The sequence below is a fragment of the Pagrus pagrus genome (assembly GCF_965226575.1).
Source record: "Pagrus pagrus genome assembly, chromosome: 2".
In the NCBI taxonomy this organism is placed as follows: domain Eukaryota; kingdom Metazoa; phylum Chordata; class Actinopteri; order Spariformes; family Sparidae; genus Pagrus; species Pagrus pagrus.
The window spans coordinates 1,400,054-1,427,553 of NC_140186.1; the positions used below are offsets into that span (position 1 = coordinate 1,400,054).

General features: G+C 42.9%; 3 protein-coding genes across 4 annotated transcripts in view; 1 reads left to right on the forward strand and 2 right to left on the reverse strand.

The window, feature by feature from the left end:
- Window positions 1–1,777, reverse strand: part of LOC311265992 (uncharacterized protein) — a 1,925-nt gene extending 148 nt beyond the window's left edge. The window contains exons 1-2 of the mRNA XM_084368179.1: window positions 1,687–1,777; window positions 1–945 (exon numbers count right to left, since the gene is read on the reverse strand). The exon at window positions 1–945 is cut by the window's left edge and continues 148 nt beyond it. Of these exons, the coding sequence (XP_084224305.1) occupies window positions 209–703 (495 nt within the window). The 5' untranslated portion in view covers window positions 704–945; window positions 1,687–1,777 and the 3' untranslated portion in view covers window positions 1–208. The remainder of the gene's footprint in view (window positions 946–1,686) is intronic.
- ero1b (endoplasmic reticulum oxidoreductase 1 beta) lies at window positions 1,720–20,321 on the forward strand. 2 transcript variants are annotated; one of them, XM_084367782.1, is made up of 17 exons: window positions 1,720–2,194; window positions 6,180–6,299; window positions 7,178–7,261; window positions 7,645–7,686; window positions 9,858–9,940; window positions 11,205–11,278; window positions 11,382–11,502; window positions 12,267–12,313; window positions 12,806–12,817; window positions 12,914–12,940; window positions 14,250–14,342; window positions 14,459–14,705; window positions 15,270–15,339; window positions 15,625–15,711; window positions 16,419–16,552; window positions 16,696–17,552; window positions 17,633–20,321. In XM_084367782.1, exons 1-16 carry the CDS (start codon window positions 2,030–2,032, stop codon window positions 16,754–16,756), a joined length of 1,467 nt encoding a protein of 488 aa, XP_084223908.1. In that variant the 5' UTR covers window positions 1,720–2,029; the 3' UTR covers window positions 16,757–17,552; window positions 17,633–20,321. The 2 variants fall into 2 exon arrangements, with proteins under 2 accessions (XP_084223908.1, XP_084223909.1); XM_084367783.1 differs by lacking the exon at window positions 1,720–2,194 and adding an exon at window positions 3,097–3,271.
- A 1,070-nt stretch (window positions 20,322–21,391) lies between these two features.
- The window catches only part of gpr137bb (G protein-coupled receptor 137Bb), a 7,384-nt gene continuing 1,275 nt past the window's right edge, over window positions 21,392–27,500 (reverse strand). The window contains exons 2-7 of the mRNA XM_084367949.1: window positions 25,519–25,568; window positions 25,203–25,425; window positions 24,497–24,646; window positions 24,285–24,413; window positions 23,508–23,629; window positions 21,392–23,215 (exon numbers count right to left, since the gene is read on the reverse strand). Of these exons, the coding sequence (XP_084224075.1) occupies window positions 23,095–23,215; window positions 23,508–23,629; window positions 24,285–24,413; window positions 24,497–24,646; window positions 25,203–25,425; window positions 25,519–25,568 (795 nt within the window). The 3' untranslated portion in view covers window positions 21,392–23,094. The remainder of the gene's footprint in view (window positions 23,216–23,507; window positions 23,630–24,284; window positions 24,414–24,496; window positions 24,647–25,202; window positions 25,426–25,518; window positions 25,569–27,500) is intronic.

The following is a 27,500-nucleotide window of genomic DNA, read 5'->3' on the forward strand; positions in this document are numbered from 1 at the left end:
AATATCTACAATATGAAATTGGTATTTACAATATGACATAGTATTTATTATTTATAATATGGACAGTGTAAGTTTAAACAGTTGGTATTTTTATTTACAAACAATAAATAATAAATATGGATATTAAAAATTGTCCAATTTGTGCAAACCAGAAAGTGTGTGGATATGTGCAGAGTTTTTTTTTTTATTGTACAGTGCACAGTGAGGTCTACTGGGAGCAGTGCTGGTTGTAGACTCTGACAGCAGCAGGAAGGAAGGACCTGCGATACCTCTCCTTCACACACTTGGGGTGTATCAGCCTGTCACTGAAGGAGCTGACCAGTGCTGTGATAGTGACCTGCAGGGGGTGGGACTCCTTCACCAGCAGCGATGACAGCTTGGCCATCATCCTGCTGTCTCCCACCACCTGCACTGGGTCAAGAGGGCATCCCAGGATGGAGCTGGCCTTCTTGATAAGTTTATCAAGTCTCTTCCTATCTGCTGCCGAGATGCTGCTGCTCCAGCAGACTACACCATAGAAAATGGCTGATGCCACCACAGAGTCATAGAAAGAAGTCAGGAGTGCCCCCTGCACGCCACAGGACCTGAGCTTCCTCAGCAGATGGAGTCTGCTCTGACCTTTCTTGTATATTGCTGCAGTGTGATCAGTCCAGTCCAGTTTGTTGTTCAGGTGAACTCCCAGGTACTTGTAAGACGTCACCATCTCAATGTCCGTTCCCAGGATGTATATCTCACATCATCTGTCAGAATAAACATTTGACTTTCTCATTCACGTCTCTCCTGATTGAAATAACGTCTTTTCACATCACTTTACATTACAGACATCACAGCAGACGAGCTGCACGGAGACATCTGATGTTTAAATCATCTCCAGCTGCTTCAGGTGTTCAGCAGAATGCAGCACTTTGTATGTAATCTGACTGTGTGAAAAATTCACTTTGCTTTCTGTGGAAACAAAACACAACATTACCTTATTAGTAAATTGTACGTTTATTTTAAAGCTAACCCTCCCATCCATCCGTATGTACGTATGTTCAGTTTGACTTAAGGATGAACTGATTAGAATTTTGGTTGTCGAAGGTTTTTGGTCAATACTAAAAAATAAATGTGATATTTAGGTCAAAGTTTTACACAAATGTGCAGGAAAAAACGATGAAGTTAAAAACATTTTATAGGGTTAGGGCAGCCCATCGACTCTGTTGTGTGAAGAAAAGGAGTTTGTCGTAATTAAAGTAAAATCTCATGTAGTTTTGCGTTGAAGCGCTCAGTGAACTACATCATCGTCTTTTTTAACAAGCTTTTCTGAGCCCAGTTGGCTCCATGTTGGTGTTGGTTCTGGTGCTGATGAGACGATGAAGTTCACTGAGCACTTTAACACAAAACTACATGAGGTTTGACTTTAATTACAACAAACTGACAAACATCATATGTGTGTTCATGACACAGTTCAAACAGGATCAATACATCATCTGTCTCTTCATCAGTACCAGACTAAGGTTTGATGGATAAGGTCCATGAGGGAAACCGGAAGGGGCGTGGCTTCCGCTATCTCTTACTTAAATTATATACTCACTGATATATAAAGTCACGTGTACATGAAGTGTTTTCAGTGATCTTATTTGACCTTTTTATTTTGACTACGTTGATCACAAATCATCACAGGCATTTTATTTTGAAGATATTCACCGGAAGTAGCGTTAATTTGTGTTGCGCTAGCTTGATGCTGAGAGAGGAAGCTGGTGGACAGAACTTCTCGAGTCATGTACCGTCTGACAACAGTGACCCCGGTTCCGTTAGGGGAGCTCGAAGTCTAACCGTCCGTGTGAGGGTCTTCAGACACCGGGCTGCTCAGTCCGCCGACCCGCTCTGATTTCTACGGCCACTGTTAGCCTGCGGATGCTAACTTCAGCTAGCCCGAAGCTACCGTAGCTACCAGTCCGCCACACAGCAGCACGGGCTGAGCGGACCGAGGTCCCGCTGTTTCCTGCTGTTTCTGCTCGGCCACCGGAGCCCAGCGGCACCGTGAGCGATGTGGAAAGTAACTTTACAAGCGTTCGCTGTTCTGCTGCTGGCCTGGTTCTTCGGGAACTTTGTTCTGGGCTGGTTTCAACAAAACAACGTAAAGCCCAAAACGCAGCACAGCGAGCATCCGAGCAGCGCTCCGGACAGCCAGGACCAGAGCTGCTTCTGCCAGGTGAGTCACCTCAGCACGGTGCTTGTGCGACAGTAAAGTCCAGGTGATGTCATCCGGGGTTCTGTAAGCTCCAAACGTGGCGGTCCGACACGACAACAGTACCATTCAGGAAATCTTCTAGCATTTTCTACTGTCATCTTAATTTGACGTCACCGTGTGTGTGTGTGTGTGTGTGTGTGTGTGTGTGTGATGCTAGCTCACAGCAACACTCTCATCCGTCTGTGTTAAAGTCATTATTACATTAATAATAATAATAATAATAATAATAATAATAATAATAAACATTCGTCCAGTTATAAAATTAGTTGCTCGTCATGTATCCCAGATCAGTCCAGGCACAAAATGTCGGCAACCGGCTAACTAGCTTAAATACCAACGGTTTCTTCTTCCATTCTGTATCCGTTAAAAAACCGCTTCGATGTTTCTAGCGAGTCGTTTGAGCCAAATATGCTATTTTACACGTTTAGCCTCATAGAAATACGTCACATGACTGTCACATTATGCGTTTATTTAAAAAATAACATCGCAAACACTTCTATAAGTAACGTCCCAGGTAGATATCGTCGCCATTTCGGGGCTTCAAGCTGTCGCCGCGACGAGGACGAACAAAAATGAGCATAAACATGAAATCTTGAACCCAAACTGCTGTTATTTCTGCTCCTGGTTAGAAAAGCGTGGTGTTCTGTGATTGGCCGTAGCGGAGCTCCCGCCTCTTGCCCTCTCGTGGGAGTTGTAGTCTTTTGCGGCACAGCCCGCAAGCGCTCAGAACGGCTCCACAGCTGGCAGGGGACTACAGACAGTGAGGCGCCGGCAGAGGGGCGGGGCTTAGTTTGACAGCTGGATGTTTGGAGGCGGGGCCGCGGTGAGCATGGGACTGTGGTCTGTAGTGACAGCTCAGCCCAGACTGCTGCTGCTGCTGCTGCTGCTGTGACACATGGACGCCAGGTTCACTGAGGGGAAGTTTTAATTTGAAAGGAAATTAAAACAGAAACAGAATCAGGGACCAACAACAGCATGCTGAGAGGGATCTGCCTCTTCCTGCCTGTCCTGGCGCTGGGTGGACTGCTGCACACAGAGGTCAGCTGAGGTTTGGTTCATGTGATGTGTTGTTACCATACGGAGACTTTACAACACAATATCCTGACTTACTGCCGCCACCAGAAGAGAGCTGGCCCCATGTTTAACTCCTTCTAATAACTCTGTTTGTGTGTGTAAAGTTTATAATAGTCTTTTTATCTTTTTTTTAGAGTATTTTCTTATCTCATAAATATCTCATAAACTTAGTGGAGTAAAACATACAATATTTGCCTCCTGAATGTTTGTAGTGGACGTACAAAGTAGCAGAAATTGACCCAAAGTACAGTATTTGAATAAATGTACTTATTTAATTCCATTACTGTTGAATCGTATGTTTGCTCGTTGACTAATTTCACGTTTGCACGTTCAATTTACCTGATGTTAACAATTTATTGAGAATTGGACGTGCACCAGTTCAACACCGTCTATTTTCCCAGTGATAAGCACCAAATTAACCGTGTTTCCCCGGTAACATCCTTGTAAATTATGAGGAAGTTACAGGTGCTGGCATACAAAACTGTAATTTAGTTCAGCACAGTAACTTGGATATGAAGTCAGCTGGATATCATTAAATGATAAACTGCCGTAGATGTTTCACACGTGGCGTTAACCTGCGTCTGAGTGACCACAGTGATCAGATCTCACTTCCCGGCTCTATATGCAAATAAACAGCACTGTGACGAACAGACAATGTTTTTTACACAAAGACAGAAGGAAGTTCATGTAGAACAAATAAGTCAGAGTCAGTCAGAGACAGAGTTTCACTACGTTACAAAGTTTGTTTTAACTCAACAACTCTTAAAATCACCACATTTGTGAAGGGAGTCTGGTGATGTTGTGTTACTGTTACATCACAGTGAAGCACCTGGAGATCAGACGGTGTGTTGTCATTTCTGCTGGTTGTCGTGGCTTCTTCTTTTTCTTCTTCTGGTTTCAGTGGAAGTCAGTTGATGTCCTGTCATTACAGCAGCCGTCACGTCCTACATTGATGACGTCCTTGTCAGGGACACATCAGCACTCACACTGCAACATACACGTGGTCTCGGACCAACTCCACAAGTGGTTTGAGTGATCGGGTCACGATGCGTCTCGGTGGTCGTTAACCTGCTTATTTAGAGCTGTGCCTTGTGTTTGGATTACCTGTTAATTCCAGGTGTAAACAGCCTCATCGTGATTTTTACAAAGCCCATGAGTCCTGATTGTCCGACCAGCTGGCCTCCTTTTAAAAAATGTTTGTCAGTAAACACACCTCAGTCACTGAGTGAGCACGCACACAAACAATCCCTGATGGGGTCGTGTTAGGTTTCACAGCAGGTCATCCGGTTTGTGAGCCCGACGGCGAGCAGCAGATCTGTTTAAATGCAAATACCGAAGCCAGAAGAGGCACGCAGGATAACAAAACTTTGAATAGAGTTTGAATTAGTCTCACTCATACACGAAGTGTCGTGTTGTTGTCAGCCGTTCATTCAACGAGAGTTTTAATAGATTTTCTTTAAGGACGAAATGATCAGTCGTCCTGTTCGTCCTCTCTGTCAGTAATCTGAATATCTTTGGGTTTTGGACTGTCGGTCAGACAAAGAAAGACAGTTTGGAGCTGCAGGAAACTGTGATGGATCGTTTTCTGACACTTTATTAGAAAATAAAAATAATCATCAGTTTCAGCCCTAATTTATCGAGCGGACCAGACACTAAGCTCACAACTAGAACCCGACCGATACCAGATATATGGAGCCCAGGCCGATAACAATATTACAGAGTGAATACGATTTTTTGATTATAAATATATACATAGAAAAAACATACATAATTATACATATTTTGCATGAATCCCTCAAATATTTGTACCTTTTTTTTCTCTGTGCTTTTTTAAAAAAAAATAGTTTTCACAATTAAAAAAAACATTAAATGTATTAAAGTACATGAAAGAAAACGATTCACCTTTTTAATCTTAGAATTGGGATGTTGGTTTGATTCTCATCAAACTTTGAATGAGATAAGAGTGTAAGAGCAACACCACCAGAGTCTGACTCAGGTTGTCAGTTGAACCAGGTGTGTACAGTGGATTAACTCTCCAGGTGTTGGTTGGTTAGTTGCAGGTGATTAATAATCTAATCCAAAGCCTCTTCACCTTTTTAAAGCCTCTCTCTGTTCAGCTCATTAGTGTTGTCAGCTTTACTGCTTCCTGGTTGTTTAGTTGCTCCGCAGGGCAAACGCATTAGTCTCAGTCAAACATGTCAGCAGCTGATCCTGTGGGTCTGAAGCTCACCTGTGTGGTGTCAGGTAACCACAGGTGGGAAGTAACTAAGTACGAATAACACCTCCCTACATCTGAACACAAACATCTGAACCTTCTCCTCCAGGCTCGTCGCTTCAGTCTGAGTGCATTTGAGGGGAAATATGGATTATTTGCCGTCTCCTGTACTTTATCACTTTTACTGGCGTAGAGAAGTTGAATCTTCTGCTCGGGTAAAGAACGTGTGGACTGTTGCCGCCTCTTCAGGCAGCAGCGCAGCAGTGGTGGATGTATTATGTATGAAAGAGCAGGTAGACAGACGGTCCTGCCTGTCTGTCTGCTGGCCTCCTGCTGTGAAGAGGTAGCACATTACTAACGCAGCGTGTTGCAGATCAACATGTAAAGTACATCGATTTATAGCACACGTGCAGTAATCAAACCGCCGATATGCAGAGTTGTAAAAACAAATGAACTCACGCACATCTCAGATAAAATGCACAGATACATGTATGAGTGAAACAGTTGCAGAAAATAAAATTCAAGAAGATTTCTTTTTTTTCTGGGAAAATGAGAAGCTCCTGAGTTTAATCTGCTGATTGTTCAGTTGTCTGCTCTTCAACAGAAGTTAGAAGTTGTCGTGCAGTAAATCGATGTTCGTCTCCGCTCTGTTTTCAGCTGACCGGAGTCCTGGACGACTGCTTCTGTGACGTCGAGAGCATCGACGTCTTCAACAACTTCAAGCTTTACCCTCGGATCAAGAAGCTCACAGAGAAGGACTACTTCAGATACTACAGAGTAAGAGCTGCTGCCGCTGCCGTCATGTTTGCACCTGTCAGCCCTTTATATAAAAAAGATGGTGAACGTTTTTACTTTTACAACCGGACTCTCAGAGTGAACCCTGAACAGTGAGGAGCTCGTTTGTGTTCTTCCCCTTCCCCTTTTTCTAATCTCCCTGAAAGTGGAAGTGTGACTGAGCGGTACTTGTTATTTTTAAAAGAGAAGCGTTTGGGTGTGTGAGGACAGAAATAACTTCATCTGCTTCTTTAAAAATGTGTTATATTTTGCAGACAGTCTGTAAAAACGAGTTCTCTGTCGAGCTGTCTTGAACAGCAGGACTCTCCTGATATTCAGGCTCGTGCTAATGAAACAATAAAACCCGTCTGTTTGGATGCTTTCAAGTGCGTGTTGCTGTTCCTGGAGGACGCAGACGTCATTTTTAGCTGTTCAGCTGCTGTTGTGTGTGTCTGGAGTGGCTGTTACACCACAGGAAGGACGGCTGATGTCTTCATCAAATATTGTGAAATATTTCTGCAGCTGTCCACCGACACACGCAGCAAGAAAACTGTTGTTTAATCTGATATTAGAGCGTCTGGTGACGTTCAAAGCTTCACGTGTTAAAACCTGTTTTTTTGCATTTCTGGTCCGTCTGCTCTCTGACATTTGTACATTTTATTTTCATGAAACTAACTAACTGTGCTCTAAACTTAATCACACGTGTATGTTTTCATATAAGAAGAGAATCAGGTGAGATAATGAAGTTGCTTGCTGTTGAAATGAGGTCAGTGAGGTGACACCAACAAAGATGGAGGAGTTGGTTTCGTTGAACTTTCTAAAACTTCTCGACGGTAAAGAACCGCGTCGACTCCTCACAGACTTTTCTGTCTCGTCTCCAGGTGAACCTGAAGCGACCGTGTCCCTTCTGGCCTGACGACGGACACTGTGCCATCAAAGACTGCCATGTGGAGCCCTGTCCAGAGGTCAGAGGTCAACCACACCAACACCTGCTTACATAATAACAAAAAGAATAAGATTTCCTTATGTGACAAATTAGATATTTTAAAAAGAAGCAATCAGGAACAATACAAGGCAGGAAAACACTAACATCTGTCTGCTCCCTCACTGCTGTTTAATAAACATTAGTTTAGTCTGTTTGCCTTTTACATGTGTGTATATTTATGACCTGTTAATTACTTTAGTTCAACAGCAGTTTAATAAAATGTACAATAAAAACACTGATTAACTCAGTAAATAAGTTATGTGTTCCGTTTTCAGACGGATGATTTAGGGTTCATTTATTGTTCTGTTCAGATGAAGCTGTTTCTTACTGTTTGTTTGTTTGTTTGTTTGTTTGTTTGTTTAGAGTAAGATCCCAGTGGGCATCAAGTCTGGGAACTACAACAAGGTGAGACCAGAGGAGACGAACGTCGGGTTCGACTCACTGAAACATTTTTCTTTGTTCTCTCAGATAGAAACTAAAAACTAACCATCAGTCCGGGCATTGTATCCATCTCTACTACCCATAATCCTTTGTGTCTGGTGCCATTTTGAGATTAATACAGCGCATACGTCTCAACACAAAGAAAAAAAAACTGATTATCCTACAATTTTAGCCTTCATGATCAGATGTATCACAGTGTCATTAGGTCGGGTATCGTTAGAATATTATATGTATTGTATATAATGTTAAAAATAAAATTATGACTAAATGCAGGATTGTAGCTGGAGAGAGAGTCTGTAACTATCACTGTACAAAAAGAACAATTACACTAAATGAATTGTTGTGTTTAACGTCGGTGGAAACCAGCGTTAATGTGCGTCACTGCACAGAAAGAAATCATTCAAGAGGCGACGCACAACGTACACACTATTATCATACGTGCTCCATTAACACACGTCATTGTGAATATATGTAACGTGACACCTTCAGGAAGAGAAATCCTGTGTTTAAAACCTGGGCTCTGTGTTTACATGCTTCATGTGTAAATGATTCATACTTAACAGAAGCTTAGTTATATATTTATATAGTTATATATAAATATCAAGCCCAAGTTTAAAAATGGAGTTCCCCTTCAGTGTGTTTATCAAGCTCTCATATCAGCACCTGACTAAAACACTCCTCTCTTCCTGAAAGTGATCACATCTCATTCGACCCAAATCAACAACACGTTTGTCTGTTTCTTAGTACTTTTGGATTTCCTGTTTGTGGCTCGTCACTCCGTCGGTTCCTCCTGAAGTCTTTAAAAACACCTCACAAACAAAGTTTCATGTTTAAAAAGGTTCAGTTTTTCGCTCGCTGTAGGTTTTTGTATCAAACAATATCAGCAGACTCCTTTCATCAAACAGCTGAGAAGCTGCAGGCTGTAACTCTGCAAACTCCTGATTTTATGGAGTTCAGGAGCAGCTGCATTTGTTCCAGCACTTTCTGTGTCATCAGCTGATTCCACACACACACACACACACACACACACACACACACACACACACACACACACACACACACACACACACGCTTATCTCCTCCAATAGTTTCCATGTAGAGACCGAGGCTCTGAGTGTTTGCCAGCCGCTGGCTCGCAGCCTGGTGTTTGTCTTGTAATGACCCAGAAGTGTTTGGACATCTGCGCTCGTCTCAGTCAAGGTCGACGCCGCTTCACTGACCGTCAGCCAGGAAACTGTTCGAACCAGCGGGAGGGAGTGAGGGAAACACCACCTCAGCAGTTTCACTGATTGTAACTCAACTGGTCAGTCACGAGGCGGAAAGTGCTCCACCTGAAACCTGTTGTCAAACAACAGTCAGCATGAATTCACTGAGTAATAACATGTTAAGATGGAGAACATAATATATCGTACAAATAACTGGCCGCTCTGCTTCACGGAGAACAACCCGAAAGTCCTCTTTCTACGTAAACTGACCGCCGCCACATCGATCTGCACGGAGCAGATCGAGTCAGATTGAGCGTCGGGCAGCAGAACACAAACACCTGGAGCCGACTCGGTTTCTACAGCACAACAAAGTCAGAACTATTAACAATAAACAGACTTTAAACAGACAAATGAAGAAACGATTCAACTACGTAGCTACTCAACCACAGAGGAAGCACAACAATCAAGATGAAACGATGAAATAAACACAATCTGAGCAGTCAACAACATCAGAGGGGCACATGGAGGGATCTGACGTCAGGTGGAGGACGGAACAAAACAGCGAGTCGAGCCCGGTGGATTCGAGGCGTTAGGTGCACACAGGAGCATTTTGTTTCTTCTTCCAGAATAATGTGTATTTTCCAATGAAAGAAACGCTACGAGCAGGTAATAAATAATCAGCTCACGAAGAGCGCTGAGAGCCGACTACAAGCTTTACATCTGTGTTAATCATTCAGTGGGTTTTGATGGTCTGCATTGATTTTACTGTCGGTGGTGTTGGGTCATAATGGCTGCTGCGCCTTAACACAGCAGCAAACACGTCAAGTATTCCAGGTGTACGGATCCTTGTTGTGTTACTGTATTAGCACGACGCCTCAGCTGTGATATTCCTCTTAATAACAGTGTCTCTCTGTCTGTCTCTGTCTGCAGTACTCCCAGGCAGCCAATACAATGTCGGACATGACCGAGTGTGAACAGGCCAAAGAGCTGGGCGCCATCAACAGCACCCTGAGGTGACGCCACACTCTGTTTTCATCTGTCAGCTGCAGCGGCTCATTTACTCACAATGCAGAGCAGCTTCAGCAGCTGATAGTGAGCAGTCAAACATTAACCAGCGTCTGACGGGCAGCTGCTGATCCTTACCCACCGCCCCACGCTAACAGCAGCAGACCGACCTTCACTGCACCTCCGACATGGACAAGTTGAGACGACAGCAGTCAGATGAAGTCTTTATATAAAAAAACCTTCTCACTCGACTCAAAAGTCTGAAAAATGACCTCAGAGCAGACTGGAGGGTCGTGGTGTTGAATTAAACCTTAATATAGATCTTCAGAGTTCAGATTTAAATCTTAAATCCAGCTGTTTTTAATTTCATGATGATATAGATGAAAATATCTCATTGTTACTCTGACTTCTGTCTATAGATTCTGTGTTTGTGGTCTTCATAGTTGCAGACAACAAGTGTTTGCATCACAAACTGATCTCGTGTCTCTCGCCAGGTTTTTTTAAATTAAACTCATCACTTAAGTGCACATTTAATAAGCTCCACGTCACGCAACATTTGGAAGATAAGGCAGAATTTTTGTTTAAAAACATAAAAAACCTGAACCAACATGAACAAACATCAGTGTTGACGTTCTGTCAGTCGTCTACTGAAGTTAGCATGCTAACCAGCTAGCATCCTAGCACACTGTGTATCTCAGAGGTGACAGTCTGACAGCCTGTAGCTTCAGCTGGAGATGTAAAAGCAGTCAGTTCACTGCTGAGTCCAACAAGTCGACAACATGAACTCACTGAATGTGAAGAAAGAAATATTTTTCCTTCTAAACAGAAAAATCCAAGCGTCCACCGTCTGAACTCAAGTTTCTCTGTGACTGAACTCAGACGAGCTTCATCGCCTCGTTAACTCATCGTCAAACACAAACTGGACACAAACTGAGTCAGAGGCACCAGAACAGTGTTGGTTTGTCTCCACAGTCACCTGGTCCGGTCCAAATACATCCTCAGCTCACAGAGTAACGTGAAGATCTGCTGCCTCTACACGCTGATGATGTCCGACTCTCTGTCCTCTGCCGCTTCATGGATATCCCGTCCCCGCCTGTCCTAGCTAACCGAGCTACTTGCTAACAGCAGCTAGGTGCTACAGCAGAGTGCAGTGAGCAGCAGTTAGCGGTTCTGCTGCCCCCTGTAGTTTTGGAGGATTTAAAATATAATGTATAGTTTCCTTTTCGAGTTTTTAACTTTTCTAATCTGTCAGTTTCTCACTTCCTGTTTCAGTAACCAGAGTAAAGAGGCGTTCGCTGACTGGGCGAGACACGACGATGCTCAGGACCACTTCTGTGAGCTGGATGGTGAGAATCTACTCTGTCTGATCCACAGCACAACATCTGTTATGTTTACTATATACTGATGTGTGTGTGTGTGTGTGTGTGTGTGTGTGTGTGTGTGTGTTAGATGAAACCTCTCCAGATGCAGAGTACGTGGACCTGCTGCTGAATCCAGAGCGATACACTGGATACAAAGGTCCTTCAGCCTGGAGAGTCTGGAACAGCATCTACGAGGAAAACTGCTTCAAGTGAGACACACACACACACACACACACACACACACACACACACACACACACACACACACACTCAGACACACACAATTACTTGAATTGTTTGTGTTTGGAAGTGTATTTTTCTATCATGTGGCCTTTAACACCAGTGACAAACAACATTTATTACATCAAGCAGAGTTATTGAATCTGACCTCAGATATCTGTTCTTTGTTTATTATAACATCTCTTTGATGAAGTGAGTATTGGTTAATTAATATTATTCAGTTAATATTTGATTGTTTCTTATATTTTTCGACATTATTTTAAAGTTTATTTTTATGAGTTTTCTCCAGACTTTGACTTCATATCGTGACGCAACAGTTCAAGAGTTATTATCATAGTCAGATCAGTATTCTTACTTTCTTCATTGTTTAATTGAGTTTATTATGGAAAAAAATCCCCAAAAGATCATAAAGAAAAGGCACAATCAGTGTATTTTAATCTTTATTTGTTATCAGAATTTGAAGTCTTTATAGACCGCGTGTGTTATTGAATATTGGATCCTGTATTTGTTTTTTAAGACTCACACATGAAACAAAAAACAGCCCACATGCTGTGAAATGAACATTGTTGCTTCTGAAGAGAATCTTTGTGTTTAAAACAAACAGCAGACGGCTAAAATACGTCTTTTCCACAAAAGAATAATAGGAAAAGTTCAAATTAAAAGTCGAGCCTCCTGTCAGTGTGAGTCTGTGATGGTTATTGATCATTGATATAAACCTTGTTCTGGTCAACAGGCCCCGATCAGTGTACCGACCTCTGAACCCGCTGGCTCCGATCAGAGGTGAGTCTGAAAGAAGAAATCAATAACTGCTCGGTTTAAAGTTTCATCAGCTGCAGCTTCAACAAACTACGTGACTCTAAACTCGGCTCTTTGTTGCGCTGACGATGCTCCTTGTTACTGAAATCTGCCGTCAGAATCACAATCTGGTTCACAGACGGATCGACTTTTGATTGATCGTCCAGTTTTAAGCTGTCGGTGCGCCCCCCCCCCCCATGTCTGTGTTACGTATGGCACATTTCTATGTCTGTGTTTGACTCATATGTACTGATATCATCTCCTGGTCAGTGACGCTCATCAGCAGCAGCTTCTCTTCTTCAACACTTCACCATGAAAACAGTATTGAAGTGACTGCAGCTTACATTCGGTTGTAGAAGGACGATGAAATGAGGCTTGAAGCTGCAGCTGAGACCTCTTCATCTGTGTGTGTGTGTGTGTGTGTGTATTAATAGAGCAGATCTAACAGCTTTGTTCTTTCTGTCTTTCTGCGTTCAGGAGACGACGATGGTGAGTAAAACTACTGAAGCTCGTCTTCACATGACTTTATTTTTAGCTGCGTTGTAAAAAACTTATAAGATCTTTTTTTTGTTTCTCATGTTGCAGGAGAGGGTTTCTACGACTGGCTTGAAGGTAAATACACCCTCGTGTTTTTATCGGTTTCTTCTCACATATTTCTACAGGAAATATTCTGTGACGTCCTTTATCTTCTACTTCCTTCTCAAGCATTTGCTTCCTGGCAGCTCTGGACCCAGAAAAAGTCTCAGGTGGTGTCAGAGTTTGACAAGTGAAGCACTTTTAAGTTTCTAAAGTAAAACATAGAGTAACAGTCTTTAAAAACAACCTCAGACACTTTGAGTTTGACTCTCCATCGTGGCGTTAATGAAACCACAACTTCTAATAGAGCTCGTCACGGTTTCCTGTCGCCGTCTGTGAAGTCGAGCGTGAGTCAGTCTGTCGACAGCAAACTCGTCCTCAGAGAGAGAAGAGACGCTGCGTGCTGGAGATGAATTAGTTAAAATATCACATTTTATTATATGTAGAACTGAAGCTTTCGTTCTACCTTGTCTTCTGAATGTTGGATCTCTGCAGCAGGAAGACGTTGAAACAGACGTAAACAGGAACTCAAAACTGGAGGTTACCTTTGCAGATTTAATATCCACAACATTCAGTTCATTCTCCAGTTTCAAGTCCCTGTTTTTACGTCTGTTTCACCGTCTTTCTGCTGCAGAGATCCAAAACTCAGCAGCCAGAAGTCGCCAGAAGCTCCTGATAGACGAAGCCTGACATCACTGTGCCGGGTCTATAAATACACAACTGAGAGCGCAGCTGAGAAACACTTCATTCACTGAAATAAAACTGCTTCAAGGGTCCAATAAGGCCAGAAATGTAGTTTAGTGAGTGTTTGACACTCTGATGTCTCTGATCTGTGTTGCAGGGATCTCTACTGAAGTTAGCATGCTAACCAGCTAGCCTGATAGCCATGTAGTTTCAGCTGGAGATGTAAAAGCAGCCAGTTCACTACTGAGTCGAATAAGTCAACAGAATAAACTCACTAAATGTGAAGAAAGGAAAGTCTCACTGGAGGCTGCTGAGCCCGGTTGTCTGGTCGTGGTCCAGGCAGACTCCAGTCGGCTACCAGAGCCATTTGCTTCATGGCTAACTGAGCTTCCTGCTAACAGCAGCTAGTTGCTACAGACAGGTACCATAGTGAGCAGCAGTTAGCGGTTATGCTGCCCCTTGTAGTTGTGGAGCTCTGATGGAATAAGGAGGCAGAAATGTCATATATCTGGACAACAAACCTTCCTGATGAAGAGACGATCACTGGCGTGTGTGTTTTGTTAGTTTGGGTGGACTGAACCTTTAAAGCAGCACGTTCTTCAGGACTCTTGAGTTTGTTTCGTCTGTGAAACTTGTCCTTGTGAACTCTCTTCACTTTCAGGTTTGTGTTTAGAGAAGAGAGTTTTCTACCGGCTCATCTCCGGCCTCCACAGCAGCATCAACATCCACCTGTGTGCCGAGTACCTGCTGGACGGTACGAGCAGCTCATCTTAATAAAGATAATTTAGCACATCGATCATGAGATTGATCTCTCTCTCTCTACGAGTGTTGAATCCTGCAGTAAACTGTTGTTGGTGTTCGGCTCCTCAGAGGGTTGGGGACGCTCAGTCTGGGGTCCAAACGTTCAGGAGTTTCGGCAGCGTTTTGACACGGCAGAGACGAAGGGCGAGGGCACGCGGCGGCTGAAGAACCTGTACTTCCTGTACCTGATCGAGCTGCGGGCGCTCTACAAGGTGGCGCCGTACTTCGAACGAGCCTTCATCAACCTGTACACAGGAAACAGTCAGGAGGACTCAGCCACCAAGGAGCTGCTGCTGCAGGTCTTCAACGAGATCAGGTGAGAGGGGCTTGTTTTCAGTCTTCTCAAGTGAAAAGTTATACAAATATATACGAAGCTGTGACCCCCACACTCCACCGGGACGTCTCGGCCACGATACGCTCGTCGGAGTTGACTGTGACCGTTCTAGACGATGTTTCCAGCGCCAGAAGCAGCTCTCTGAGAATACACGCCGGCTCAATCTGCACAGAGCAGAGCGAAGCAGCAGCGGCACAGTGCGTCCATTCACTCCACTCCGTTCAAAATAAGATCACCTGGTGCCGACTCGGCTCTGCAACACGACAAAGTCTGAAATTTGGACAACAAACAGACAAATAACCAGATGATTTAACTACGTAGCTGCTCGAACACAGTAGAAGCACGAAAATGAAGGAGAAATGAGGAAGTAAACTCAATCTGAGCAGGTCGGCGACATGAACAGAGACGGGCCCGGTGGAGTCACGTTTATTCCTGGAAGCTATTGTTGCATTTTAAACACAACTCTTTACTCGGATCATGTATTTCTGCAGTTCGTCTGTGCGTTCAGCAGTTATTAGAAAACTAACGGCTCCTTTTTTCTTCCAGAACTTTCCCGATGCACTTTGATGAGAAGTCCATGTTCGCCGGACAAAAACTGGAAGCCAAAACTTTAAAGGTGAGACCAGAATCTTTAACGGGGACGAGAAACGAGTCGAGCATTGTTTCGTTTTTGTGGTTTCGACAGAGCAGGTCTTTTTATTCTGACGTCAGTTTTTAATGAGCAGAAACCTTTTTCATGTGTCGGTGCAGCCCGGTCTGTTGTCACACCCCATTACCTTTTAATACCTACGTACGTACGTGTGGGCTAAATGTAATTGATCAGATAAGCGACACGTGATTTACAACACGTGTGACGTCAAATGTTTCAGCGATGAACAGAAACGTGTCGTTCTTGTTTCAGGAGGAGTTTCGCCTCCATTTTAAAAACATCTCCAGGATCATGGACTGTGTCGGCTGCAGCAAGTGTCGACTGTGGGGGAAACTGCAGGTGAGACACTTTCACACTCCGGTTCCTGTGATTCTGCAGCCAGAGACTTTTTCATCTTCACAACTTCATTTTTGTCAAAACCAGAATTAAAAAAGAAACAATCCCACAAACAGATAAAACCTGAAGCTGCTGACAGTTTAAAAACGGATCCTGCTGGTTCCTTCTTAATAAGTTTAATGAAAAGATCTCATGTTTGTACATTAAATATTAACGTGTCTTTACACTGCTTAAACAAATTAAACACAACCTGTTAATCAATAAGCTTTAAAGGTTCTGGTAGCTGGATCTTTGGACAGAGCCCGGCCAGCTGTTTCTAGTGTTAATGCTAAGCTAACCAGCTGCGGGCTGTACAGTCGTGACCTTCTCCTCTAACTCTCAGCAGAAAGTGACAAAACATGTTTCCAAAAATGTCAAACTTTTAACAGCTGACCTCGCTGACAATTTAAAGGAACAGTTCACCCAAAAAAGTAAAATTTTGTTTCAATTTCTGGAGCTCGTCTGCTGTGAAGACGTTATTTACATCCTCAGACAGATCAGACAGCATGCTCGCTAACACTGTTAGCTCAGCAGCTACAGTGAAGACCTAATAAAGGGTTTAAATATGGTCTCAGATCAGTTTGTGATCTCGGGCTGCTGCAGACTGTGGTCACAGCAGACGAGCTGTGTGGAGACATCTGATGTGTTTTTGCTCGTCTCTCCGTGTGCAGACTCAGGGTCTGGGAACAGCTCTGAAGATCCTCTTCTCTGAGAAGGAGATCCAGAACCTTCCAGAACACAGCCCCTCCAAAGGTTTCCAGCTAACTCGACATGAGATCGTGGCCTTAATGAACGGCTTCGGCAGGTACGTCTCTGCATGAATCCTGCTGTTTGATTGGTTCCTGTATCAGATGGAGGCGGGATCAGGAGGAAGCTGCTGTCGTTTTCTTCAGGTGAAGTGATATAAAGCAGAAATTCATCCGTTTTTCTGGCTGTGCTCTTCCTCAGGTTGTCCACCAGTATCCATCAGCTCCACAGCTTCCGCCTGCTGCTGAAGGACAACAGGTAACAGGAGGTGACGTTTCACCCGGCCAGTAGGTGGCGCCAGCCCACAGAGAACTGCAATAGCCTAATCCTCGCCCAGAAGAAGGACTTTTCCGTGGACATCAGGATCAGCAGCGAACAGCAACACAAGCGCTCTGTCTTCTCCCGATAATCTCTCCTGAATGTTAACTCCTCTCGCCTGCGTCAGAAAACTCTGAAAACTTCAGCTGACGTCTTTTCTCTCCTCCTGCTGCCGGGCGGTGACGAACTCTGACCCTTTTTATTTAATTATTATTATTATTCTTTGTTCTCTCTGAGAAGTCGACCTTAGAAACCTGCAGGTTGTTTGTGATGTTGGACATCGTGAAGGAGACGAACTCCTGATGCACCGACGCAGATCCAACTGCGTTCAACAGGAAGTGACTGAATTTGGTTTAAAGCTTAGATGACGTCACCGTTCATTTCTGTCGCGCTGACCCCGCCCCCTCTGCTGACATCACATCCTGTTGGATTTGACTCGTGAACCCGTCAAACCTTTACGGCTCCTCTGTAAGGACGATGACGCGTGTTGTCCTGAGACGTCAGGACTCAGGTCGGACTGTTTGTCCACATTAAAGTGCGTCTGAAGCGTCGACGCTGCTGCCTGTTTGTTTTCCTCTTCTTCTTCTTCTTCTGTTGTTTTTAGAGAAGTTTGTTTGCAGCCTGAGGATCTGGACCAATCAGCTCGTGTTTACCATCTCAGGCCTAATTTATGTCGGCTCGCTAGAAGGTGTGTGTGTGTGTGTGTGTGTGTGTGTGTGTGTGTGTGTGTGTGTGTGTGTGTGTGTGTGTGTGTGTGTGTGTGTGTGTGTGTGTGTGTGTGTGTGTGTGTGTGTGTGTGTGTGTGTGTGTGTGTGTGTAGATGATCTACAGTTGCAGCTATAAATTAACGGACTACGACTTGATTCCATAAATAACCATGAACTTGATACAGTCGAAGATCTTTTTGCTCTTTCACGATAACTAACGATTAATTCTCCGTCGTCTGTTTTCTGTATAAAAACGCTGCCTAGTTTTTCTCCAGTTGTTTTTGTTTTTCCTCCGCGTCGTCTTAAAGCACAACGTTAACACACTTATCGGATGTATAGAAACAGGAGCGTTCTCGACGCGGATCGCTGCTTTGTTGCTAAACGGAGGTGTAACGTTTCTGGACCGCGGCCGTGTTGTTCTTCTCTCCTGTCCCGAGCCGTAATAAAAGAAGGTTTTCATTAAAGGGTCAGTCTGGTGATTTTCCCCTATTTTTCTTACTGTTAACAAACCCCATGTTCAGACTCAAACCAACAACATGTTCGTTCGTGGCTCTCAGCTCAAAGCTCATTGGCTCCTACTGAAGACGTAAATCTTTAAGAGCAAATATTTAGTTTCCAGTCATTTCCTCTTCGGGGGCTATTTTCAGCGGTGGATGAATCGACAAACACAAGCTGATACGCACTCGTTGATTTGAGTCTTTTAATGAGGATTTGTTGACGATACGAAAAATCCAGAATATCACCGGACGTACGCTTTAACGAGCCGGAGAGCAAGAACAGATACGAACCTGCTGACGACGATCAACAAGCAACGTACAACAAGCGAATGACTCGGAGGACGATCTGCAGTCCTCTGTCGGCTGTGGAGCGTGTTAATAAAGTTGTTTAAAAAGAGGATTTTCCAGGTCAGTCAGTGGACGTTTGTTTTGTGGACCAAAGAAGTTTAAATTGCCTACGTTAGTCTCAGTGTTTCTCTTCTTACTCAGCTGTTGAAGCTTTTCTGCTCACAGTATAAATAAGGATTAGGTCGTTTCAGCAGCTGCACGTCTGTTTAAAGTCTGAAGCGACGGTACAACTGTCGCTCGGTTCAGTCAGAAATATCAGCTCGGAGCTGAGAGGTCTGGGTTTCGTCTCCCTTCAGTCGGTCGAACCTTCAGAAGGTTTTGATTCGTAAAGCTTGTCACGAGTCTGTACACAGTGAAGTCGGTTCCTGACACACAAATCTCCACATTTAGCCCTCAGTGGTTAACTCGGTCCTTCCTGCAGCCCCTTCACAGTAAAGGCGTCTCCCAGTCTTTGAACGCAGCGATCGTCCGCTCACTGAAAGACATTCACATCATTCTATATTATTGGTGAAGAAACAACCAAACTGAATGAATGAGAGTCAAATTTTATTTAACTTTTCCTTTGTGAAGGTAAACTCCTCCTCAGGTCGATGTCGACTTCAGCCCTGCTTTTATTGTGAAGCAGCTGCAGGAAGTTTTCCAAACAGGAAGTTCAGTTAAAACATCTTCTGATTGAGTTTCGAGATGAAGTTTTTCATCCCGACGTTCAGAAAACAGTTTGTTTATTAACGAGACAACAAACTGTCTGAGTTTGTGTTTCTGTGTGCAAATATAGTGTGTGTGTGTTGTAGTGAGGATACGGAGGCCTGAGGGGGACAAATTTAACAAGCTTTCGGTCATAAAGAATTAAATAATTGATTTAGTTTATGAAATATACAAATATTATTTCTAAATGTACCAGTTGACATTTTAATTAGATTATTCTTCATTTGAAAGGTAAAAACCTGCATCTGTAAAATAATTATTTCTAAAAGCTCCTAAGATTAGTTTTTGGTCTTTTTATTCAGTGTCGTCTCTTTTTCATTTAATTTTAAATTAATTTTCAGTTTCATTATTTAATCATCAAAACAGAATAATTCAATTAATTTACACGTTTACTGATTATTTCATCACTTTTTCACTGAAGTTTCTTTAATGTACTGAATACTTCTTAAAGGTGCAGTACGTAAGAATCAGCCAGCTTGAATTCATATGCAGTTTACCACCAGAATAACATCTGTGAGCTGTAGGCTGTCACTTTACATTCATGACTGTTCGCTACTGTTAGCGCAGTTAGCTGTGCAGCTAGCTGGCCGACTAGGGGAGAGTTGGTGTTCACACAGATGGTACAGGAGATTAGACAGAAGATGTTTCTCCACCGTCAGTTGATAATTTAAGTTAATTTTGAATGTTTTGAACTGAAACTCTGATTTAAATTATTTTCCATCATTTCCATTGAAAAAAACATTTTTAAGGTAATTTCATAAACTCTATTGTAGGTAAAAAAAATTTGTTTCAAATATAAAAAAATAAATGTTCAGTTGCTTGTGAGATGATAATAATTATAATGTCACAACTTATCAGTTAAAATAAATCAGGACAGTTAATTTAATGTCAGCGTCACCTTTGAGCCTCCATAAGAGTGTGTGTGTGTGTGTGTGTGTGTGTGTGCGTGTGTGTGTGTGCGTGTGTGTGCGCGTGCCTTGCATGCCCTTTAGCAGCTGGACGTCTGCAGTCCGCTCGTCAGCCTTAAAACTAAAGAAATTGCTTTTTTTTTGGGAAAAGAATGAAAACCACTGGACCCTGCTTCAGATCGTGTCGCTCCTCATGTTGAATCCGTACAGTCTGTAAACGGCAGCACAGGTTGAAGTTTTGTTTGTTTTGCTTTCAGATGATTATATAAAGTTGCACCATGTCGATGTGTGAACCTGTTGACTTATATTTATTTGAAAAGAGGAATAAATATTTCTGGACATCAGTGCACTCCGACTCATCCCTCCAATCAAAATGAAAACATTTTCTTTTCTATATTTCCAGATGATTCAAAGCTGCGATATGTGACGGTTGTGGTTTAAAACATTCAAACATTAATGAAAATAATAAAGAAGTAACAGTTTGGACGTTGTGTCGAAGACGTCTGTGTTGTTGCTGTGATATCTATTGAAGTTAGCATGCTAACCAGCTAGCCGTGGGCCTAAAAGCCTCTTTCTACCAGGTTCTGTGTTAGCAGTGTGAACACATACACTTCCCTGGCTAGCTGCATGGCTAACGGAGCTAGCAAGCTAACAGCCACTACAGTCATAAACAGAATACAGTCAGCAGCAGTTAGCTACTCCGGTTTACACCGTCCCTTTCTGTTGGGAGTTCAACGGCTGATCAATTCTTACATATATAAAAATATAAAGGAATAGTTCAACATTTTAGGAAATACATTTAGAAGTGTCACCGTCGTGTCTGGAGTTTTTGACAACATCTGGGTGGTTTATACTATAAACAACTGTCAGAAGAAGCATCAATAACAAAGGTCAGCAATTCACTGGTCAAAGCTAACTGAAGCTCACGTCATATTAATATAATTCAAAGACTATTAAAGTTAAAGGTAGAGTCAGTAGGATTTGTCCCAGCTGTTCCTGAACGCACCACAAAGATAGTTGATTGTTGAGTCTCATTCCCAGGACGTCAAATAGCCACATGTTGGGTTGGTAAAGCGTCCCGAGCAGCAACAAAGAGAGAAAATAAGAAACTCTCTGCAGATACGAGACACTAACACGCCTTTTCTCCCCATTCAGCCTCCCTCTCTGTCTGTTCATGTCTTCATTGATCCATAATTCACCTCAAATGCATCAAACTAAAGTAACGAGGCTGTTTTGAAGCTGTGAGGAGGAGAAAGTTCAGATGTTTGTGTTCAGATGTAGAGAGAAGTCAAAGAGATACTCAAGTACAGTACAGATACCTGAAACATCTGCTGAAGTACAGAAACAAAGTACTTTATTACTTCCCGCTGGTGTCGGTACCCGACCCACTTAGTAAAATACTCAAATGAAGAAATGAACTCAGGACGGTTTGATTTTATTGAAGTTCACGTCACAAACACACGATGCACAAACACCAAAAAGCTCAACAACATGATCGATGATCTCGGTGCGACTCTGCGCTACAAAGAACTTTACAAAACCTGCGTCTGTTAGAAATATAGACTTTAAACTTTTCTTCTGCTGCCAAACAAAGTCCATATTCACAGAAATGTGACGACGGGTCGAGTCTTCAACTCCTGTTTTTTGTCTGGATGGTTTTAAATTATCTTTTATTTGGAAAAAGAAAATAAAAACTAAACTTTTGTTTTTAAAAACTAAATCTGAAATTTATCCAAAAAAAAAAAGTTAAAAAAATAATTCAAATTTAAACTCAAGCGAAGATTAAAATAACGTGAATGTGTGAATACTACACAACACAGAGGTGATCGGCTGTCTGGTGAATATTTAATATTTACAGGGTGTGTGTGTGTGTGTGTGTGTGTGTGTGTGTGTGTTACAGGCTTTGAGGGTTTCGTTTCTTACAGTCAAAAACTTCCAACAATGACTCGAGGAGTTTTTCAAAGACAATTCAAGACAGGAAATCAAATTAAAACTTAGCGATCTGTTCACAGGCCGGAGTTTAATGATAGAAACTGAACTTAATGAATCTTCAGTCAGCTGTCAGATGGTCCAGACGTGTGGACACACTCATCTCTCAAAGACTCTCAGCAACATCAGAGTCAAATGTGAATAATTATCTTAAACGAAATGAAAAAACGAGTTTGACGGTCTCGTTGAAAATCTCCTCAAATTCTCTCAAACATTCATCACAACATCGTCTGCGTACGGCGGCTCTAGAAACATGGACGCTGCCTGAAGAGGGTTCCTGCACAGCGCTTTATTACAGACTCATAGTGACGTAAAAGTTAAAGTAACTTCTCATCTTTGAATCTGATCTAATGTGATTGTCACAAAATATTTTGCAGCTCAGAGCTTCACTCTTTCCTTTCGTCACGCTAATGGTTCAAACCTTCGTGTTTCTCTCCGGATGAACTGAAATAACTTTGATTTATCACCAAAAACCTGCAGATCTGATGACATCACATCAGCCGGACTCTTGTTTTCACTGCTAATGTTAGCTTGTTAGCATGCTGCTGTTAGCATTGAGTTCAGCCTCAGAGCTGTTAGCACGACTGCCGACTCTTTCCTGTATTTTTGGTTCCCTTTGTCGTCATTAGTTCGGTCGTGTGATCATTTATAAGACATTTTAATCATTGATCGATTATTTGAACCTGGATATGATGCAGCTACATTCAAAAGAAAAGTAAACAGAAGACTGAAGTATTTTAATTAAGATAACTGAAGATGTTTATAAAGAGCTGAAGCCCCGCCCCTTCCTGTTTCCCTCATGGGACCTTATGTTGAAAAACCTTTGTCTGGTCGTGAATGAAGAGAGAGAAATAATTTATTGATCCTGTTTGAATTGTGTCATAAATCACACAGATGATGTTTGAAAGATCATTTTTCAATAAAAAATAATGAACTACTTTTCCTTAATAAGCCCGGTGGTGACAGGAAGGGGCGGGGCTTCAGCCCCACCTGTGTAGGAGCCCTCCTGGTCGGGTTTTTCTCTAAAATCTCTACTGTGACTACAAACTGGAACGTCAGTGAGAAGAAGAAACACAATAACTGATCGGTGTCAAAGTGCACAGTGATGCTGTACAGTGAAGAGAGGAATTATGGGTAAGGGTGGAGCTCTCCTCCGGCGGCGGCGGTGGTCAGGCGCTGTTCGTCGCTGTTGGTGTGCACAGTGAAGCTGCTGTGGCGGCTGCCCCAGTCGTAGCAGTCGGAGGAAAGACTGAGAGAGAGACGACAGTCGGTTTGTTATCGGTTTACTTTATTACTTTAGTCAACGTAAGTTACTGTGCAGATTCAGATTAATCATTTATAAATATAATCAACATTATCGTCTGGAAGCCAAAAAGCTCGACTTCCCGGCTGTGAACATACTCAGATCTTCCGATGGTGGACGATGGCCACTCACATCAGATACTGACAGCAAGATATTAATCTGTCGCTGCTGTAATTAAATCAAATTGAGAAATACCACTACAGCAGTGAAATTATGACATCGGGGATGATGTTCCTACCTCGCTGATGCATTCTGGGGAGGAATGCTCCACGCCAGGTCGTCGTCGCTGTCGTACCGACGAGGGTTGTCAAAGAAATATCCTCTAGAAGAGAGAACGTGGTTTGGTATCCCAGCGGTGCTCTGTGGAGACAAAGAGTCACGTCAGCATGCTAACACAATGTTTAGACTTCACGATGCTAATGTCATGAAAATCAAATTAAATGTATGAAATGAGACATTTATCATGTGTCGTGATTATATAACATTTTTTGCTCTTTGTAGACAATGGGATCGTGACACCAGTAGGAAAGCCCCTTAGATCCCAGGCTAAGCGATGCACCAATAGAAACACATCTCAGTGGAAGTGCTTTAAGAAAATGGGTGGAGACTCCTGGAGATCTCTGAGACTATAAAACCAGGAGCCCTGAGAGCTCCAGCTCAGTCTGGTCCCGGGATCGGCTCGAGTTTGTTGGTGTTGCTGTCTGAGAGACGATAAACTCAACAGATTCTGCTCATCTACAGCTGTTAATCTGACTGAATCGCTACTGAAGAGGTGTTTTTGACCTGATGATGGCGCTAGATGAAAAGTCAGAGGATCACCAAAGTTATTACAGTTGATCCTGAGATCCATCCATCCAACATTTGTCGAGATATTTTAGTCAGTGTTCACTGTCTGTGAAATCAATCGTGGATTCTGTCTTCAGACAGAAAGTGGGGGTGGACGACAGCCTTAAAAACAACCAACTGCAGGTGTTTCAGAGGTCAGAGGTCACCTGACCCGGCCGGGGGGACTGACCCTTTCCTGAGGAGGCCGTCGGACCCTAAAGAAGAAGACGACCAGCGAGGTGGGCAGCAGCTCCCAGACGAACAGAATCACCCCAAACACGATGTAACCAGCGTCTCCCAGCGACGACCGCAAGTCCGCCTGGAGACAAACAGACGGGTCAAAGGTCAAATCCACGTCAGCAGACACCTGCGGCCAGTTTAAAGTGTAAAACAAACCCCTACCTGGTCTGAGACGTTGTACCAGTCATAGTCGAAGGAGTTGATGGTCTCGATGTCGGTGAGGGCGAGCACCACCAGGTTGTAACAGGCCCGCGATGCGTACAGAAACACCACCATGATGCCAATCAGAGTCACCTGACACACCGACGTCCCCTGAAAACAATAGATATAGATATAAAGTCAGGCTCAGTCATCATCTCCTCCTGATGATATAAAGTCAGGCTCAGCCATCGTCTCCTCCTGATGATATAAAGTCAGGCTCAGCCATCGTCTCCTCCTGATGATATAAAGTCAGGCTCAGCCATCGTCTCCTCCTGATGATATAAAGTCAGGCTCAGTCATCGTCTCCTCCTGATGATATAAAGTCAGGCTCAGCCATCAGCTGAAAACACCTGAAGCAGCTGGAGACCTGAGTTTCATCAGCATAGAGGGAGGAGATGATGTTTTAGTTTTTGGGTGAACTGATCCTTCTAATTCAGGAGCTGTTTGAGATCCTTCTCCAGTGAGTCATCAAGTCATCTCCATGCCATGTATTTGTTCTGCTCAGTCACTGAACCAGGTGCATTCACTAATTAGCTCACCTTCCTGGCTGAAGAGCTGTGCTGATTGGACTCAGCTGGTTTAGTGCATGAACAGAACAAATACATGGCATGGAGATGACTTGATGACTCCACAATTCCCACCTCTGTTGAGAAACCTGTGACTTCACCTTTGACTCCAGGTAGATGTTGGCCAGCGACATCTTGGCGACCTTGTAGAGGCAGACGGACAGCGAGACGGCACAGAGGACGAATAGGCTGTCGTTGATGGTGACCCTCACCAGGACGATGGTCTTGACGTCGGCTGCGGTCATTTTTACCAGCAGGGCACAGACCAGGTTCACCACCAGGAAGAGAAGACTGACGCCCAAGAAGACCATGTACAGAGGAAGTCTGAGGAGAAAGTACAACAGTCACTACTGTGGACGAAAGCAGTTTTAATGGATTATCTGTAGTCGGTCAGAACGAAGAGGGTGAAGAAGTTACCTGTACTTGAGCAGTGCAGGTGAGTACTTGGACTTTGCCTTGAAGTAAACCTGTGAGGGGGAAACAAAACAAATAATCAGATTACACACTTACAGTTGTGGACGTCGGACTCTTCAGTGATTCAAATAAATCTTTGTTGGGATTTTACAAAATCAAATATTGAAACAATTTCACCTTCTACTAAAAAAATGGCGACAGTTCCACAAACGTTATATCTTCTATTTAAACATCACACAACATTTTTAATACAAATAAAATGTCTTTTGCATTTTCAGCATTTATCAAATGGCCTTTACCAAAATTATTTGTCGGCCACGTGGAGCACAAAGTGCCTCAAAATGTTCATCTTCCATTTCCAATAACAACAAAAAACAAATATCTAAATGGCAACCTGAGAGAGGAAACTTTAATGAACAGAAGAACATATTCGACAAATTCATGTTCATGAAAAGACGTCATGATTTTAAAAAATTGCCAAATTGAAAGATGTAATCAAAAATGTAATCTTGACTGATGATACTTGCTTATTTTTTTTTATAATATTTTCATGTAACGCTGATACAGTTGTGGTTTGATTTTCACTCTCAACAAAACTGATTTGTCTCTTTTTATGTGCATCACTGTGAATGTTTTTCCAGGAAAGATGACCGGATGATGGTTCTGAACAACTACAGACAATTCTGACTTCTGTGGTCATGCATGTCGTATAAAAGTATAATCCCCCCAAAGACCCACAACAACTCAGCCCAGGTTGTAGACTTGTCCGCGGTTAATCGTGGAAAATGCCAAATGTCTCGAGAGAGCCGACAGTCTCTCAGTCCTTTCATCGATTCGTCATTAAGGAAATAAGACACCAAAGTGTTTGGTTGGAAAAATAATTAGCAGCCTGTGAGCTGTGAGGATCACGTGGAGTGAAGCTGCTGGCTAAGAGGCTCGTTTCTCTCCCGTCTTTATTTTCTGATCTATTTCAGAATCCAACAGCTGCTGTGGATGAATGGGTGAAGAAGAGGCGGCTGCTGCATCGATCAGCCCAAAAAACTGACTAGAGGTTTGACTCTCAGTCAACACCGCGATGAGAGGCGTTGCATCTTCTCATTTTGACTTGAGAGGCAACTGCAGCTCAGGTGGTGGAGGTGGGTCGGCCATTACTTGTTGTGTTGGTGGTTTGATTTGACACTGATCTTCTAATCTTTCTTAATGTTTGTCCGTTGCTTTGGACAAAATCTTCTAAATGAAGGTAATTGATTGAGGAAAACGCTGACATGAATCATCATTAGAGAGTTTAAAACAGGCTGCTTACCTGGAAAATCACTGGGAATAAATGTAGAGGATCAGCGAGAACAAAGCCGCTGGTCATCAGTCATCTGTAAAGTCTCTCGGCACTTAAAGGCCCCATATTCTGCTCATTTTTCATTTCAAGTTTTTATTTTGGATGTCAATTAGAAAATGTTTACATGCTTAAATTATTATTATTATTATTATTTTTCTCGTTCCTCTGCTTGGTTTTGGTGCCTGTCTCTTTAAGGGCCCCCCTCCCTGTCTGCTCTGATTGGTCAGCTCGCACAGGCCTGAACAGGCACCGCCCACCGTGTTTCAACCACAGGGCGGGGACTGTGGTTGTGACATCACAACATTACATCAGTCCTGACTAGGAGTCGACCGATGTGATCAGTAATCAAGGAGACTGAAAAACTGATACTTGATTGATATTTGCAGTAAAAATAAATAAGTTAAAATATTGAACAACCAGTGATGAAATAAACTTAAGTACAATTTACTCAAGTACTGTATCACATTACAATTTCAGTTACTTTATTTGAGTATTTCCATTTTCTGCTACTTCAAACTTCCTCTCCACTACATTTATTTGATACCTTTAGTTACTAGTTACTTTGCAGATTCAGATTACTCAGAGTTTAAAGGCTGTTAATTGAGAATATTTTAGTCACTGTTTTGCTGTAATATGTGAAAGTTTGTGATCA